We start from the raw sequence: 17,177 nt of genomic DNA, 5'->3' as shown, positions 1-17,177 counted from the left end.
GTAAGGAGGGACAGAAAATATTTGTCCAGATAAAACTTGATTAACCAATTCTGCTGTTTGTAGCCGAGCAGGAGGCACACAAGGAGTCCTGGGCACCTCAGAAGTTTGGTGACGAGCCCATCAGAGGCAGGACCCTTCTCAGCATGCGCAGCAGAAACTCAGAAAAGTGCTTTTGGAGAACTTTGAAGCCATTTAGTTGTTATGTCAGAACCTTAGAAGAGCTTGCTAGATCAGGCCCATGGCCCATCTGGTTCAGCATCCTGTCCTCCCAGTGGCCAACCAGATGCACCCATGGGAAGCTCACAAGCAGAACCCAAGCACAAGAGCCCTCTTCCTCTTTCCAGCAACTGGGATTCAGAAGCATTGCTGCTTCCAATTGTGGAGGGCAGAGTGTAGCCATCATGGCTAGTAGCCACTGACACTCTTACATGAATTTACCCATTCCTCTTTTAAAGCCATCCAAGTTGGCAGCCCTCAGTGCCTCCAGTGGGAGTGAGTTCCATGGTTTAAGTTGAAGCAGGAGAGGCAGGGCTCCATTTTATGACTCGAGAGCTGCTGCTAGAGTTTGGGGTTGAAATGGAGAGAATGTCTTTCTTAGCATCTTGCAACACACACACACACACACACACTGGCCTCACAGGGGCTTCATGGACCACGCTTGGGATGCAGGAGTCCAGGATTTCTCAGCCACACCCTTCCCTCTTCCATGACAGAGGAAACAAGCCCTAGGGGCAGCATTGGTGTGTCAGGAAGGGTGCCACAGAAATTGCCTCTCACCCTCCTGCTTCTACCTGAAGTCACCCTGCTTCAGCAGCAGTGTGATGACAGCCAGTGTGGTGTAGTGGTTAGAGTGTTGGACCAGGACCTGGGAGACCGGGGTTCAAATCCCCACTTGGCTATGAAGCTCACTGGGTAAACGTCCACCAGCCACCGCCTTTCTAGTTCACAGGGTTGCTGTGAGGGTAAAATGGGAGGAGAATCATGTATGTCGCCTTCAGCCCCTTGGGAGGAAAAGTGGGATATACAATTGCAACAAATAAAGGGGACGAGAGTGATGTGAACAACCAGGGCCTTTTATTTGTGCATCACAATCGGTTGTTATTGCTTCAGAGAGAGAGAGAGAGAGAGAGAGAGAGAGAGAGAGAGAGAGAGAGAGAAAAGAAGGAGGAGGAGGAAGAAGAGGAGGAAGAGGAAAAGGAAGAAGAAGAAAGATCACAAGACATTCCAAAGTGTTTTTACTGTTCCATGCACTTTAAAACAGCCCACTCCTAATTATGGGACAGCGACCTTAGAAGGAAGGAAAACCAGCATCATCCAGGAATCCCATCCCATTAAAAACCAAACTCTCACGTAATTTACAAAATGTGCAAAGTTATAAGATTACAAACAATAGTTAAAAAGCATTTTGCTTACTAACATGAAACACCACTGTTCCATGATGTATCATAATATAACCAGGCATACGGGGTTTTCTGGGTCCAGGTGGCTCTTGCAGCACACAGTGCTAGCCTGGCTGACCTATCCCTTTGGCACGTGGGAGAAGGAAGGAGCAGGTCACAGCACCCCAATCCCCCCCCCCCAAAACCCACTCATGGGGCAGGGGGTCTTGTGCTCTGCTCTCTCCCTTCTGCCAGCCGCCACCTGGGATGGCTTCAGCGTCAACCACTAGAAGGACCACACGGAAGAATACATAACGTATACAGAGGGATACAATATGCATCAACAGATCAACTGCTCCTGGCCTGCAAGTGAATCACACACTTTATTTTTTAAAAAATATATAAGCAGGAACCAGGAGCAATTGCTATATATTCATTACCGAAAGTATCTATAACCGTTAATATCGGACTTGCCAGTCACCAAGACTGAGCCGCTAGAGGAGTAGCGAGCACTGAACTCTCCACCCCATATCTAGAGATGCCTCCTTCTACAGTTCTGGAGGTCAGGGGAGTGTGGGTGCCCTTTGAAAGCTGGGAGAAGGCAGGAGGGCAGTCAGAGCACAGGCAGTGCTCTCACGGCTTCCAGTTGTCAGAAGTTTTTTGTTTTTTTTTTAATCACAGCAATGTTATGGGAGAGCCTGTTATCCCCCTTTTGCCAACTTCACCCTTGCCCGGACGTGCCATTGCTCTTATGTGAAGAACAAGCCTTGCCTCTGAACAAATGCTTGAAGGGGAGGGACAGGTTGTCCCTCCTCATCCTAATTGCTCACTGGCCCATTCAGGCCTCAAAGCTCCAGCTAGTGTTTGGGAAGGACCTTCCCAGGGGAATCACAGAATTATAAAAGTCGGAAGGGACTCTATGGGTCATCTAGCCCAACCCCCTGCAATACAAGAAGAGGACTTCCTCCCTCCAGGGCCGAACCACTGCTTTCCCTCCACCTCACACCCCGGGGTTTTGGGACTTGTAAGTGAGGATTTCGGCAGCGAGCTGCTGGGGGTCGAGAAGCTGCGGGAAGCGGCTCATGACCGCGTCCACCAGGTGAGGGTGGAAGATCCCGCACAGGCGGGTGTGAACGTTGGCCCGCTCCTTGGCAAAGTGGTCTGTTGCGGCCCACTGGCAGGAGGCCTTGTCGTAGGGCAGCTGGTGGCCCCTCAGCCCCTCCCTGGGGGCTGTTGGCTGGTAGGGCTCAGACCAGTACTTGGGCCCCAGAGAAGCCCTTGAGTCAGCAGGCAGGCTGTACCCGGGCAGGGAGGGAGGGAGGGCCCTGGCAGAGGAGGAAGGCACCTCTGGGTTGTAGGGCATGAAGCCGGTGCCTGAGCCCGCAACGGACTTGTGGTAGCCCTGGGGCTGGTAGCAGTTGTAGCTATTTGACTCGGGGCCCAGGGGGTGCGGGTAGGTGGGCCTCTGCCCCCTGCAGTGGTGGGGGTGAGAGCTATGGCTGCCCGGGGGGCTGGGCCACATCTCGGACAGCTGGCTCTCCAGGGAGCCAATGCCAGAGTCAAACTGCTCCTGAGACGCGTAGGAGAGGGAGTCCATGTGGGGAGAGGCAGGAGGCGGTGGCTGGTACCACTCTGCAGGCCGGTAGGTGCCACCGCCGCTGCTCTTATGAGGGGCCCCTTTGAGCAGGAGGTGTGTGGGGCCTTCCCCGTGCTTGGCTTTGTGGGTGGAGCTTTTCTTGTCCACGGAAGCCTTCTGAAAGGGGGTCTTCTCACTCTCGGGGGGCAGGGAGCCCAAGGCTTCCACCTGGGAGGGCCGCCGGCTCCCCCTCTCCTCCTTGGAAGTTGGCACGCCCCTGGTCGGGGAGAGCCTGGCGTTGGCGCGGAGCTCGTCGGCCACGGAGCGCTGCAGCTGGTTGAGGCGCTCCGGGTGGTAGAACTTGCACTTGACGCCGTAGGTGCATTTCTTCCCTGAAAAGGGAAGGGAAAAGGGGTTGAATGTGGGGCAGAAGTACCACAGGAAAAATGGAAAACCCTCCTGGCCCAGAGAGAGAGAGAGAGAGAGAGAGAGAGACAGAGAGAGAGAGAGAGAGAGAGAGAGAGAGAGAGAGAGAGAGAGAGAGAAAGAAAGAAAGAGGGAGAGAGTTTGGTGCCAGGGGTGGGTGAATGGAGAGTGGAAATAAACCAGCCTTACCGTAAGGGCACTGCTGCTTCTTGTGCTCAGGAACCACCGGCTTCTTCCTCAGAAAGTTGTCCAGGCTGGGTCCATGACGCCCAAGCGGATCATCGGGAAGCATGAACCTGGAGGCAGGCAGCACACACCTTGGTCAAGAGCAGCCGTTCCCAGAGGCCATGATTCTCCCCCTCCCACCACAGCCAGCGACAGACAGAAAACCCAAATGGCCCCTGAAAAGAAAAAAAGGGTTGTAGTTCCAACTTCTTCGGGGAGGTGTTTCCCCTGCCCCCCCCGGGCTTGTGCCCAGGAGTAATCACTGAGAAAGCCCAGCTCCTTGCCATGCCCACCCAAACCTTTTGCACGGATGGGGCAGTGTATTTTGGTTCTGCTGTCCCCAGAGATGAATAGGGCACTGGAGTCCTACTCCTGGCCCCCAGCACACCTTCAGACCCAATTTTCCACTGACCAAGTCTAGCTTCCAAGGCCCCACCAGCCATGCTGCTGTCCTCGCCCCAAATAAAGCTTATCTTGGCAGCCATGTAGGCTGGACCCCCCAAGAGTTCCTCAGCAAATCTCTCCCATTCTGTGTCCAGCCACATTGTCCCCCCAGTCCAATATCCTCGAGCGCCCAAGGGACCTACTTGTCATTGACGAACGAGTACATCAGCAGACGCTTCTCGATGAACTTCTTCCACTCAGGCCGCTCTGCCTGCAGGTCTCGGTAGACGTCGTTGGAGACCACGATGCCATCCGACTCATAGGCCAGCTTCACGATGAAGCGGTCGTCGTAGCAGACCACCCGCTTGCCCCCCACGCGCCGGGAAGGCGTGAAGACAAGGATCCTCTTCTCCTCAAGCTCGCGGAGGATGTGCTGGTCTGCAACAGGACACACCAAGGTCACCCTCTGCCCAAGACAGCTCTTGGAAGGGCCAGGCATTTGCAGAACAATTCGTGAGCAAGCCAAGCTGGCAGGAGGCTGGGGGAGGCCAACTCTCTAGAGCCGGAAACTGAGACAGCGCCTGACCTAGGTAACACTGCCTGCTGCTCACACCCCCAAGCAATTTTGTTCCATCCCTACCCAAATGAGAGCTTTCCCTCCTTCTCTCTCTCACTCAGATGCCATATCACACCCTACCGATTTGTTTGACTTGAACCCTCCTCTTGGGACATGCAAATGGGAACCCAAATTAAAGCAAGTCTTAGAGATGAAATGTCCACAGTCACGAACCTTTAACGTGAGAACATATGGTGAGCCTGCTGGATCAGGCCAATGGCCTATCTAGCCTGGCATCCTGTTCTCACAGTGGCCAACCAGAAGCCCCAACGGGGAGCTCACAAGAAGGACTGGAGCACAAGAGCCCTCAGAGGAGGTTGGGAGAACAAGTTCCATAGTTCTGTGTGAAAGACTTTCTTTTCCTTTACCTTTCCTGAATCTTTGCCATTAGAACTTGCCATAGCAAGGAAAGCTGATAGCACTTCAGGAAAATGTTCAGAGTGGGATTTTGGAGTGTTTCTGGAGGGGGAGTTCTGACCTTGGTGCATCTCGACATCCTTCTGGTCAGGTAGAGGCAATTCAGGGCAACCCAAGAGGCAACTGGGGTGACTATTTGGGTGGGACAGCCAAGCCTCACCTGACATTTCAAAGTATGTGGGGTGGAGGGTGGGCAAGGCAGAGGAGTCAACCATGATCTATCCCATCCAGTGCATCCAGTCATCAGCTCAATGTCAAATGAAAACAGACACTCCCCTGGCTATCTCAAGCCATGTGCTCAACACATACCTGTGATTGGGACATCAGGCCTCGGCTGCTCCTTCCTCCAGGATGGCACAAAGACAGTGATGTCTGTGTGTCCTCGGTCAAGGAACCACTTCACCGCCAGAAAGATGCCCTGGCAGGAGAAGACATCTTTGTCCCCGTGGCTGCAAAGATACAAAAATTCACAGGGTCAGTGTTCAGGTTCCCACGTGACCTGTGTGTCACGAAGGCAGAGGAAACCTCAGAGGAGATCCACTGGGCAAGCTCTTGTGCCCTGCCAAAACTCACAAGGAGATGCTGAACACCATGCCACCGCCGCCATTGCCGCCTTCCTTCCCCACACCACTGGGATGCCCCTTGACCTCATTATTGGAGTGAATATTCCTTATGTTAAATGTTGAATTCAGCCCTGCCAGCCAGTCCAACAACCCCTAAGAAGAGCTAGCTGGATCAGGCCAAATGCTCATCTAGGCCAGTATCCTGTTCTCACAATGGCCGGCCAGATGCCTGCGGAAAACCCGCTAAAGGACCCAGGTGCAAGAGCCCTTCCTGTGGTTTCCAACAACTGGGATTCATTGCTGCTTCTGAAGGCAGAACATAGCCATCATGGTTAGTGGCCCTCGATAGCCCTCTCTGCCATCATGGTTTATAAATGATACAGATACACAAAACAATGCGAAACAAAAATAAATAAATCTTATTCTTTTGAAAAACAGCTCCTCTGAAAATATGTTTTTATGTGTGCTGGGAGGGTGGGGGGAATCACAAGAAAAGTCTGCCTGATCAGGCTAATGGCCCAAGTAGTGCAGCATCCTCTTCTCGCACTGGCCAACCAGATACCCATCATGAGAAACTTGGAAGCAGGATTCAAGCATGAGAGCACCGTCCCCTCCTGTGGTTTCTAGCAGCTGGTATTCAGAAGCATTGCTGCCCTCTTGACTGTGGGGGCAGAACAGCCTGCTCTTTTGAATGGAAGAGGTCCGTTAAAGCACTTTTGCCTCCAGGCTGGACATTGCGAGCCCTGGATCTCATCCTCAGCATGCCCTTCACTGCCTGCTCTGCCCTTTTGCCACTTGCATCAGCCTCCCCCCTCCCAATCCCTTTGGTTCTCTTCCTGCTCAAATTAGCTCTCTGGAAACGGTCTCCGGGTTAATGTACAACATCATCGCTGATAAGTTGAGGTATGCAGTGGATACGACTGAGCTCCTGCAGCAACTAGTCTTGGTAACACAGGGTAGACTTTTCTCACCAACAAAGTACCTTTTCCAAGAGGAAGTGGAAAGGGGGAGTTGGGAGAGGAATCTGTCCTTCCCAACGCCAATCTTTCCAGCTGGGGGCTCAAGGACATGCACATCGACACAGTGCAAAGTTTTCTAACCCCACCTAAGCCAAGGAAAGCAGCTTTGAATGCCAGGAGCGCTCAATCCCTGCCAAACGAGTAAACGGCGGTCTCCCCTTCAGCATGCACAGAGCACAGCCTCTTCCCTGTGGAGTCACTGCATCCGGCAAACCTCTTCCCCGCCCACAACTCTGACATGGAGGGGGCAGAACTTCCAAATGCCAGCCTCTCCCACAAGAAGCAGCCAGGTCAGATGCTCCTCTCTGGGCAACAGTCCAGCGCCACCAGCTTAAGTTCCCTGGGCAGTTTCATCAGAGGGTGAAATCCACTTCCTGTCCAAGGCCTTTGTGCAATTAGCACGTGCGCCAAGCAGGAAGGAAAAAAGGACCCAGCAGCAGTGAAGCTGAGAAATGCTCCCCCACAAAGACCCGCATAATGCAAGTAATATAATAGGCTGAATATGTTAATTCCTTCTGGCAGAAAGAAATGTTCCCATAGTTTTTTGACCATCCACACCCCAAAAGATTTAAATTAGGGGCCAGGTGGGGATGATCATAGAATCACAGGTTTGGAAGGGACCCCGAGGGTCATCTTGTCCGACCCCTTGCAGCGTAGAAATAATCACAGCTAAACAAATCCTTGACAGAATTCCTGATGGGAAGAAAATATGACTTTCTGTTAAGAGAGTGTCTTAAACTTTCATGGGGCGCTGATGTCTTTCCCAGAGCTTCCTGTTATGATCATGGTTTCTAGAAGCTGGCCTTTCCAAAGCAAGAGAGAAACAGGAGGAACCTCAGGAAGCCACACCTGCCCTGGGTGCCCCTGGTGGTTCCAAGGTCTCCGTAGCCACAGGGCAGGCAGGATGCTCTCTTGGCTTCAGGGCCCCTTTTCCAAAAGGGCTCAAGCAAGGACCGGCAGCGCTTGTTTATCGGCTGGCTTCCTTCCTGCAGGTTCTCTGGGGAGTTCGCGAAATAGAGCTTCAGACACAATGATGTAATGATAGAATGCAATGTAATATCTATAACAATTTCTAAGCCTGAAGGGCCCCCAAGCCTGGGAGAATGACGTCTGGCAACAAAAAGACCCCCTCCAAATGCCAGGCAGGTCTCTTTGGGGAAAGTGTTCTACAATTAAGGGGCCACAACTGAAAAGCTTCCTCAGAGCATCGGAAGAGGTCCTTAGCACTGAAATCAAGGCCTGCCCAATGAACAGGTGGATCCTATTTCTACAGGCAGGTAAAGCCCATCAGCCCTTGAAAGGAGCCCAACTAATCCAAACACCAACCCCCACATAATGCAAGCGGTCAATGGAGATAATTGCTTTCAAAAAACCAGTTCATTTCCCTCCCTTTCTTGCCATGCAAAGACGATTCTGCTTGCAGAGAGACCAGCGCCTGCCTGTGACCAACTCACCTGTCCCCTTACCTCAGAAAATTTATTTATTTATTGTGTTTATATCCTCATTTTTAGGATGCTCTCCCCAGGGAAGTTCGGCTGGTGCCTTCATTATACACCTTTAAAGGTAAAGGTAAAGGTACCCCTGCCCGTACGGGCCAGTCTTGACAGACTCTGGGGTTGTGCGCCCATCTCACTTAAGAGGCCAGGGGCCAGCGCTGCCCGGAGACACTTCCGGGTCACGTGGCCAGCGTGACATCGCTGCTCTGGCGCACCCCGCCGCAGGGATTCGAACCGCCGACCTTTCGATCGGCAAGTCCTAGGCGCTGAGGCTTTAACCCACAGCGCCACCTGCGTCCCTATTATACACCTTTAGGCACCGGGCAAAAACATTCCTCTTTAACCAGGCCTTTTAAAATGTGTGGAGTGTGTGTTATTGGGTTGTTTTTGTTTTTATTTCTATAATGTATTTCGTGTTTTTATATTGTGATTTTATGTTGTAACTGCCCTGAAACCTGCGGGTATAGGGTGTTATATAATAATAATAATAATAATAATAATAATAATAATAATAATTTCTCCAAGGAGCTCAAGGTGACATGTACATTGTCCTCCCCCTCCTCACTTAATCCCCACAACTCTGTGAAGTAGGTGAGGCTGAGAGGCAGTGACTGGCCCAAGGCCACCTGGTGAGCTTCATGGCTGAGTGGGGATTCGAACTCTGGTCTCCCAAGTCCTAGTCCAACACACTAACCACTACACCACACTGTAACACACTAACACACTACACACCACAGTGGTGCGATTACTCAGCCATGCTTCTGAATCGGGTGCCTAGCCCATCTTCACTATATGATGCTCACATCTCTGTTATTCCCAAGCCCATTAAAGACCACATTAGCTGTGCATATTATAGGCCAATCTCCTTAATGAATGTAGATGCCAAGGTATTAACAGAAATCCTTGCTAACAGATTTTAGGCTGTTTGTATAGCTAGATCAGGCGGACTTTATTTGCCAAAGGCAGGGAACAGATGATTTAAGCTGGTATCAAATCTTTGTTTCTTTTTTAAAAAAGAACTGATGGGCTGCAACTATTTTTCCTGATGCTGGAAAAGTGTTTGATAAAATATATTGGTAGTTTATTTCTGTAACTTTGAAAAAAAATGTGCGTTTCCACAGGAATTTATGAATTGGAGTAGAATCATATACCTCTCTCCCCAGGCCCCAGGTGGACTCGACAAACGGAATTCATCTGAGTGAGTTTGGTATAGAGAGGGCTACAGGGCAGGGCTAATCTCTTTCACCCGTTATATTCATGGTTAGTGCCATTACGGTGTGCAATTTGCCAGAACAGTGAAGACACTCCTGGTTTGGTGCATGAAAAAACTGGAATTTAAAGCAGCTATGTATGCAGATGACTGATTATTACAGTATTTATTATTAGCAGACGCTAATAGTCTATATAAACTAATAAAATCTATTAAATTTTGCTTAAATTCTGCCTATACAATGAATTATTTAAAATCCAAATTCATGCCACTGTGCACTATTAAGTTATCTGGTTTATGTGACTAACTGGCAATTTTGTCGGTACCCAGAGGTAACATATTTCAGTATTTTGGATCCTAGAGATATTTCTCAATTAATTAAACTGAATTTAAACAGACTGATTGCAGAGATATCTCTTGATTTGGAAAGATGGGCTTAGACTTAGTATTTGGGATAAAGTTAATATGCTTGAATTGAATATTTTGCCACAGATAATTCATGTGCTTTGTAGTATTACTTTAGATATTCCCCAAGTGTATTCACACGGGTTTAATGTGGCATTTTGGGAAGTTTATTTGAGGGGGACCTCTCAACTTCATTCTCACTTAAAAAGATGAAGCTGTCAATATTGGAAGGAGTTAATTTTCCACATCCTACTTTACATCGTAAGACAAACCTTTTAGCTTATGTAAATGGTTGGCAAATCTCTTTCTGCAAATACCACGCCCCCCGCACAAGGGTAGTTTTGGAGATGACCTACTTGGCACCCCTGTATGGATAGATGATGCTTGGACTGTGCCTGTAAAACACAGAGGAAAGGTAAGTGTGGATAATCCCTCAGTGCAAAGTGCTCTAATGCAGGCATAGGCAAAATCGGCCCTCCAGATGTTTTGGGACTACAACTCCCATGATCTCTAGCTAACAGGACCAGTTGTCAGGGATGATGGGAATTGTAGTCCCAAAACATCTGGACGGCCGAGTTTGCCTATGCCTGCTCTAATGGTAGAGGAGGAAAAGCAACATTAAGAACATAAGAAGAGCCTGGTGGACCAGGCCAATGTTCTATCTAGTCCAGCATCCGGTTCTCACAGTGGCCAAACAGGTGCCCCAAAGGGAAACATGCAAGCAGGATTCAAGCACAAGAGCACTTTCCCTTCCTGCAGTGTCCAGCAACTGGGATTCAGAAGCAGTGCGGAGTCCAGCTGTGGCCTCAGCCATCACGGCGAGGAGCCATCAAAAGCCCTCTCTCTCCATGAATTTGTCTAATCCTCTTTCAAAACCATCCAGTTGGATATCATCCTAGAGCAAATGTTTTGAATAATTTCTTTTATGTAACTGACAGACAGAAAATAGAAAGTCCTTTTAATTCTTTCTCCTTCTCTTTCTTTTTCTTTGGTGCCCTCTGCTCTGGGCCATTATTGGGGTCCAAGGATTAAGCACACATGAAGGTGGTGGCTGGCTGGTAGAAGAACCATGAGTGAGAGGCAGGGAAGATCTCCCAGGGTGAGAGGCAGGGGGTATAAAGGAAAGCTCCCAGGTGGGAGCTGGGAGGGTCTATCCCTTTCTGTGAGCAACAAGAGCTGCCTTTGAGAGAGGACTCTGCATTATCTTTTCTCTTCCTCTGTTTTTGTTTTTGGTTAGATTAGGTTTCTAAAATATCATTGTATTATGAAATAGCTTTAACAAAATCTTATAAAAATATCCATCCATCTATCTAATCAGGAGAAATGTCAACTTTCTAGGGGCTCCCTCTCACCTCCTCCAAACCCTTTGATACTAAACCTTCCTGAAAGTTGACAGTAGAGAGAAAGAGAGAGTCAATATTAAAATATGAAACAGTATTATGGGAAGCAAATCCCACAAGTCAAAACTGAAACTTTCTGGAGGATCTAAGAGCAACTAACTACCAAACCCTCTTCTCCTTATTGCAGCTGCTGGAGAAAATTTGCATGCTGTTTCCTAGAAGCCTCGTGTGGAACGGCTTGCGAAGGAGCCCAGCAGACTCATCTGATGTGGCAACAACTGTGAAAAATTCCCTTAGAAGGAAGTGGAGGCCAATTCTCCTCCACTCACCCCTCTGAGATTTGCATATAGTTGCCTTGAGTATTATCCAGGGGAGGGTGAATCAAGAACGAACACAGCAGTTCGTCATTCCACTCTGAACAGGAAGCCGGCTCTGAAACTGCCCTGCTCTTCCTGGGTCCTGGTAGCTGCTTGTTTATATAAAAATAGCAAGGCAAAATACAAAACAAACCGTAGAAACAAAACAAATTATCAGCACACTTGTGTAGGACTTGTATCCCCCTCCACCCTGCTCCTTTAGGAGGGTCTGATGGACAGGAGGCAGGCAGTAAAAAACCCTGAAACCTTAACTGTGATCAAGGAGCAAATGAGGATAGCAACTGCTGTTTGCCCATTTCCACCATAAAAAAAAGAAAACAGGCCCTTGCTGGATCAGGCCAGTGGCCAATCTAGTCCGACAGCAGCTGACCAGATGCCCTAATGGGGAACCAGCAAGCAGGACCTGAGTGCAAGAACCCTCTCCCCTCCTGTGGTTTCCAGCAACCGGGAATCAGAACCATGGCTGCCTCCAACTGTGGAGGCAGAGCACAGCCATCATGGCTAGCAGCCCTCTCCTCCAGGAATTTGTCTAATTCTCTTTTAAAGCCATCTGGGTTGGTGGCCATCACTTTCTCCTGAAGGAGCAAGTTCCACGGTTTAACTATGCCAAGTTCCTAACACCACCACTGCCTTGGGGCAAAGGGGGCAGGAGGTATCTGAATACTACAGTAAGGATGCTGTGCAGCTGCCTATTGGGGTGCGTGTGTGAGGTGATGGACACACTATGATCCCAGAATGAATTAAGATGCCATTCTCACCTCCACTACCCTGATCAATGTTAGAACTTCTAACAGGCTCTCAACCTCACCAGGCCAGGTGAGGAAAAGCTCTCTCCCTTTGAAGGGCTGCAGGGATGTGCCCATTCTAGCAGCTAACTCTTAAATCAGCACTGTTTTCCTGGGAGACTTCTCCAAATTCAGAGAACATCCAGCATGGACTGTGTACAGTCATACCTCAGGTTGAAATAGCTTCAGGTTGAGCGTTTTCAGGTTGCGCTCCGCGGTGACCCGGAAGTAACGGAGCGTGTTACTTCCGGGTTTCCCCATTCGCGCATCCGCTCAAAATGATGTCACGTGCATTTGCGGAAGTGGTGAATCACGACCCGTGCAGATGCGGGTTGCGTTCGCTTCAAGATGCAAACAGGGCTCCGGAACGGATCCTGTTCGCATCCAGAGGTACCACTGTATATTCTCTGCTACAAGGGTACTCCAGAATCAATCACACAGAATTTGGCATTCCAGAATCGTGGCTTTCAAAACCAAAGAGCACCAGCTCATAAGTAATCGAGAAAAAGGTTTTCTCCCATTGGCAGGAACATGAGAGTTTGCCACCACTTAACTTCTTAAATGACTGGCAAGTGCTTAAATCTGTCAACAAGCTACAGCCAGTAACTTGGGAGTTGCTTCCCCAAATTCCACAGTTGAGCGGGGGCACTTTGGGTATCAAGGAAAGGGAATACACTCAGCTTATAGTTTACTCAAAAAGGCACTCCCCACATTATTCTCATTCTCTGTTTTTCCTGGCCACAGGCAGACTCCAGGAAGGAGTGCTGGCACAAATAAAGGTTTTAGGATTCTTTTGCTCAGGGTACCTTCAAGAGAGGGGCTACATCCAGGCCCCCTCTGCAGTGGCCCTGAGGTGCTTCTGGGAAAGGGGCAGGTACATTTTGGGCCCTGGAAACTTATGAATCAGCACAAAGGGTAGTTTTGAGGCCAGTGTTTTATGCTCTCTTAATAACTGGAAGGTTGCAGGCGGGGTGGGTGGGTTAAAACAAGCAAACTAGCAAGGACAAATCTGTCCCAAGACCCGCCCAGAACTCCTGCAGGGGGAACCTGGCCTTCCTACCCACAGTTGCTGCCTCTTCCACCTGAGAAGCACCCCCCCTCCACCTGCTGCACCCCTTTGAAATCAAATCAAATCAAATCAAATCACAGCTTTTAGATAAGCAACAACCACAAGAGAGAAATGATCACTATAGAGCAGGGAACCTGCTTGGTCAGATGCTTCCTTAGAAGCATAATTCCGTCATAGAAATCCAGAAATCAGTGTTCCAACTTGTCTGTGAAAGCATGAACAAGCAACCTGTATGCTGCCACCACCTCTTTTAACCCTGGAGTAAAATTAACTTGCCAGGCAGATTCCTGGGCTTGAAAGTTAATGTCAAAAAAAGTTAGGTAACTCTCCTCTCAGTGGAAGGGTTGCTGTTTCAGGAGGCTGACATCTTTGCCACCAGTTCCTCTCCACTCCCCATCTGCAGCTGCTTCCGCCCCATCCCTCAGCAGCAGAGACCCCTGGATTGTATCACCCACTGTCAGGGGACAAGATATGATACAATAACCACGCACCACACCACAACACATCAGATCCCCATTGTAATCTTTGCCTGGATTTTATCGTCAAACTGGGGAGACCACCTCAGCTGACAAGAAGGACATAAATATAAGACCACCATATCTATACAGGGCAGGATCTTGCCCTCTGGACAAAACAGGACACACAAACACAGGCCTTTCCCTCACAGCAAGGCAGAGGATCCTGCCCACAGTGAGAGGAACAAAAACATACAAACTTGTAGCACGAGGCCCTCCCCTTGCTTAAGGAGGTGGACGTGTTGGTTCTCAAGCGGCTTATTTCTTGCAAAACAGCAGAGCATGGCTTGCCAGCTGTGCAACACGGGTCCTGAGCAATCTCCCTTGCGCCTGAGGCCTTTCATATGGCTGGAGGCTGGAAGAGGAGCAGGTCAGAACCTCTGCCCCCTCCCACCAGTTCCAAGCGCCACAATAACAACTCTTGCCCCATCACTGCACAGAAGATCCTCTTCATGGTCAGAAGGAGAGAAGGCCTGCCCACTTTCCTCAGGCACAGGAAGGAACTTGACAGCGTGAAAAAACCCAACAAACACCCTGCTTTTCAGAGCCATGTGACATCAAGCTCTGTCAACGCCCCACGAGTCAGTCATGAAACCACTACAGAGGGAAAGTACACAGAGATGGAGAGGATAGGCAAAGAACTAGGCCGCTCCCTAGAATATTGACATCTGGGCTTAAAAAGAACAGCCAGGTTGGGCATTTAAGGTGTCACTCTCTGCTTATAGGATCATAGAACTGGAAGGGACCCAAAGGGCCATCTAGTCCAACCCCCTGCAAGGCAGGCACCACAGTCCCAGCAAGCACCTCCCACGTGGGAGGGAACGAGCCACCACAGACAAGGCCCTACCTCATGGCCACGTTGCTCCCATCAATGACGATGGGGCGCAAGTTCTCTCCGTCCTTTCCCTCCAGAGGAGTGGCCCGGGTGGGGCTCTGGTTTGCTGCACCCCCTCGGGGGACCAGCGGTGCCTCGGGGGCGTCCTGGGGCGCCTCAGCAGGGTCCCTCTCCCCCGTGGCCATCCCATGCTTGACCAGCTCCCCGAGGACTGTGTTGGTGTCAGCGTTCAGGCCGTGCTTCTGGAGGACAGCCAGGATCTGCTCCGAGGAGTAGCCCAGCTTGCGGAAGAAGTCCACCTTCATCTGCATTTCGGTGGTGTCCTGCTCCAAGGAGCTCCACGACTCCAGTTCTGCGTCAGACTCTTCTGGGCTTGGGCCTTTCAGGCTCAGGTAGCCACTCTCCTGCATGGAGCTCCCTACAGGCTCCTCCTGCCCACTGCCACCAAGGCACTTCGCTAAGGGCAGAGGCTCAGGCCAGTGGGCAAAGCCACCCTGAGGGGCGGTGGAAAGGCCGCCTAAGTTCATCCTTTTCTCCTCTGGGCAGAATCTGTTCCTCATTCACATGCCAGAGCTGCAAAGGAAAAGAGAGCAGCTGTTACAGCCAGACTTCAGGAGGGAGTCGGAGGTCCAGGCTGGAGCACTCCTGACTGCTTAGCCACAACTCAAGCCTGGGGGGCAGGAGGCTCCATGGGACAGAAACAGGCAGCAGAGCCCCACTAAAGAATCTCGCCCACTTCCCAGTCATGTGCTTTCCCTAACCTCGATCCAGGAGGCACCTCCAGCCAGGGCTGCTCCGCCTGGACCCAGGAACTCGCCACTTCCGCCCCGCCTCGGTCACTCAACAAGGAGGATTGAGCGGAGTGGGGGGCGGGGAGTCGCCCCCGATCGCTCCTCGCCCCCAACGGAGACGCGCGGGGGGCAGAGTTCAACTCCTGCTCCGCCTAAGGAAGCCGAGGGCGCGGCCTCGCTCCCCACCCCCTCCGCTGTCACCTGCCGGCGCTCGTGACCTTGACGCAGCCCCGGCCAGACCAGCCGCCGCGGTGATGGGCGCGGGGCAGGAAGCGCCCCGTTTCCACCACCGTGGGGGCGAGGCAGCGCACCGGGGCGCCGCTCCAGGACACCCTTTTAAAGCTGGATCGCCCCTCCAGGACACCCTGGATTTAAGTTGGATTGTCCGCCCCCCCCCCCCGCAAAACAAAACAAAAGCCAGGCCGGGGGTAGAGGGCGCCGCCTCCGCGCCCGGCCAAGCGGGCTCCCTACCCGGCACTTCGCCCCCGCCGCCGCTTCTTCCCCTCCTTCTCGCTCTCCAGCTCGGCGGGGCCCGCGCGCTCCTCCATGGGGCCGATGCGGGGCCGGCCGTGGCTGGTGCTTTATAGGGCGCCGGGCTGCTGGCAGCCGAGAGGCGAGGCGAGGCGAGGCGGGGAGGAGCCGGCTGCCGCTTCCTGAACCGCCCTCCTCCCCGGTCCGCCCCGGCTCCGCCTCCAGCTCCTCCGACGACGCGCAGCGAGGACGCGCGGGGGACCCATGGCCGCCTGGCAGCGCCGCGCGGAGTTGCCACTTTCGCGGGCGCGACTCGAGCTGGTTCCCGCGGCGGCCGCAGCTCCTGGCTCTGTCGAGAGCGTAGCCCACCTCGCCGGGTTGTTGTGCGGAGGGAGAGGGCCTAGTACGCCTGCCTGAGCCGCAATGGTCATTGCTTAGGTTGTAAAATTATACACCACTTGATAGTGAAAGCAAAACAAAATCTCCAAGCTGTTTACCACGAGAACAAAACAAGATTATCAGTAAATGCAACTCTTTATAATGTTGCTATTCGTATATAAATCCCATAACAACTTGGGACCAGTTTGCCTGCGAGATCACCTTGCCCCACATGTGCCCACTCAACTGCTTCGTTCTGATGCTGTTAAAGATGCCCCTTAATTCCTGCTCCACATTTGTAAGAAATCAATATTTTAGTGTGATGGCAGGCACCTACACTTAGGAACTCCCTGCCTGTTGAAAGCAGCATAATTATCATACACTTTATACACTTGCCTGTAAACTAAAAAGGCCCAAATGCTGTAGCTTCTCCACAGGGGAATTGTTCCAACCCCTCCAGACTATACAGTTGTGCTTGTTTTGCTGGTGTTGCATGTGCAATACATAGCATTTCAGAGAAAGCAACCTTGGGCGTCCTAACTACATCATCATAACCACCTGATTGCATGTATCTTTGCCCAGCTGACCAAAGAGAAGGCAGCATGGCATAGTGATTAGAGTACTGGACTGGGACTTGGGAAAGACCAGAGTTTGAATCCCTATTCTGCCATGAATACCACTGGGCCAGTCACTCACTCTCAGCCTAACCTACCTCGCAGGGTTGTTATGGGGATTAAACAAGGAGGGGGAGAAGCACTTTGAACTCCTTGGAGGATAAGTGGGATAGAAAGGCAACAAGTTAGTAATACCCACCCGCCCTCCTGCCAGAAAGGAGAGTGAAATGGGGGCAGGGTGGGGAGGGGGGGGGAGATGTAGATCCATATGTGCCCCTGCAGCTTC

General features: G+C 51.2%; 1 protein-coding gene across 1 annotated transcript; it reads right to left on the bottom strand.

The window, feature by feature from the left end:
• Positions 1-1,052: 1,052 nt before the first annotated feature.
• Positions 1,053-16,050, bottom strand: ZC3H12A (zinc finger CCCH-type containing 12A). Its single transcript, XM_079988409.1, has 6 exons — positions 15,900-16,050; positions 14,650-15,210; positions 5,333-5,472; positions 4,194-4,428; positions 3,571-3,677; positions 1,053-3,347 (listed from the first exon to the last, which is right to left on the bottom strand). The coding sequence occupies exons 2-6, from the start codon at positions 15,195-15,197 to the stop codon at positions 2,380-2,382; spliced, it is 1,998 nt and encodes a 665-aa protein (XP_079844535.1). The 5' UTR covers positions 15,198-15,210; positions 15,900-16,050; the 3' UTR covers positions 1,053-2,379.
• Positions 16,051-17,177: the final 1,127 nt, after the last annotated feature.

The sequence above is a fragment of the Podarcis cretensis genome, assembly GCF_951804945.1.
Source record: "Podarcis cretensis genome assembly, chromosome: 8".
Lineage (NCBI taxonomy): Eukaryota > Metazoa > Chordata > Lepidosauria > Squamata > Lacertidae > Podarcis > Podarcis cretensis.
This window is presented reverse-complemented; position numbering and strand designations above follow the sequence as displayed.

What these genes read in the sequence shown, in the direction of transcription:
- ZC3H12A (XM_079988409.1), bottom strand. Translation starts at nt 15,197, where the DNA reads ATGAGGAACAGATTCTGCCCAGAGGAGAAAAGGATGAACTTAGGCGGC. An exon ending in GCCTGATGTCCCAATCACAG is followed by an intron (nt 4,429 to 5,332) that starts GTATGTGTTGAG and finishes GTCCTGTTGCAG; the next exon opens with ACCAGCACATCCTCCGCGAG. An exon ending in TACTCGTTCGTCAATGACAA is followed by an intron (nt 3,678 to 4,193) that starts GTAGGTCCCTTG and finishes GCCTGCCTCCAG; the next exon opens with GTTCATGCTTCCCGATGATC.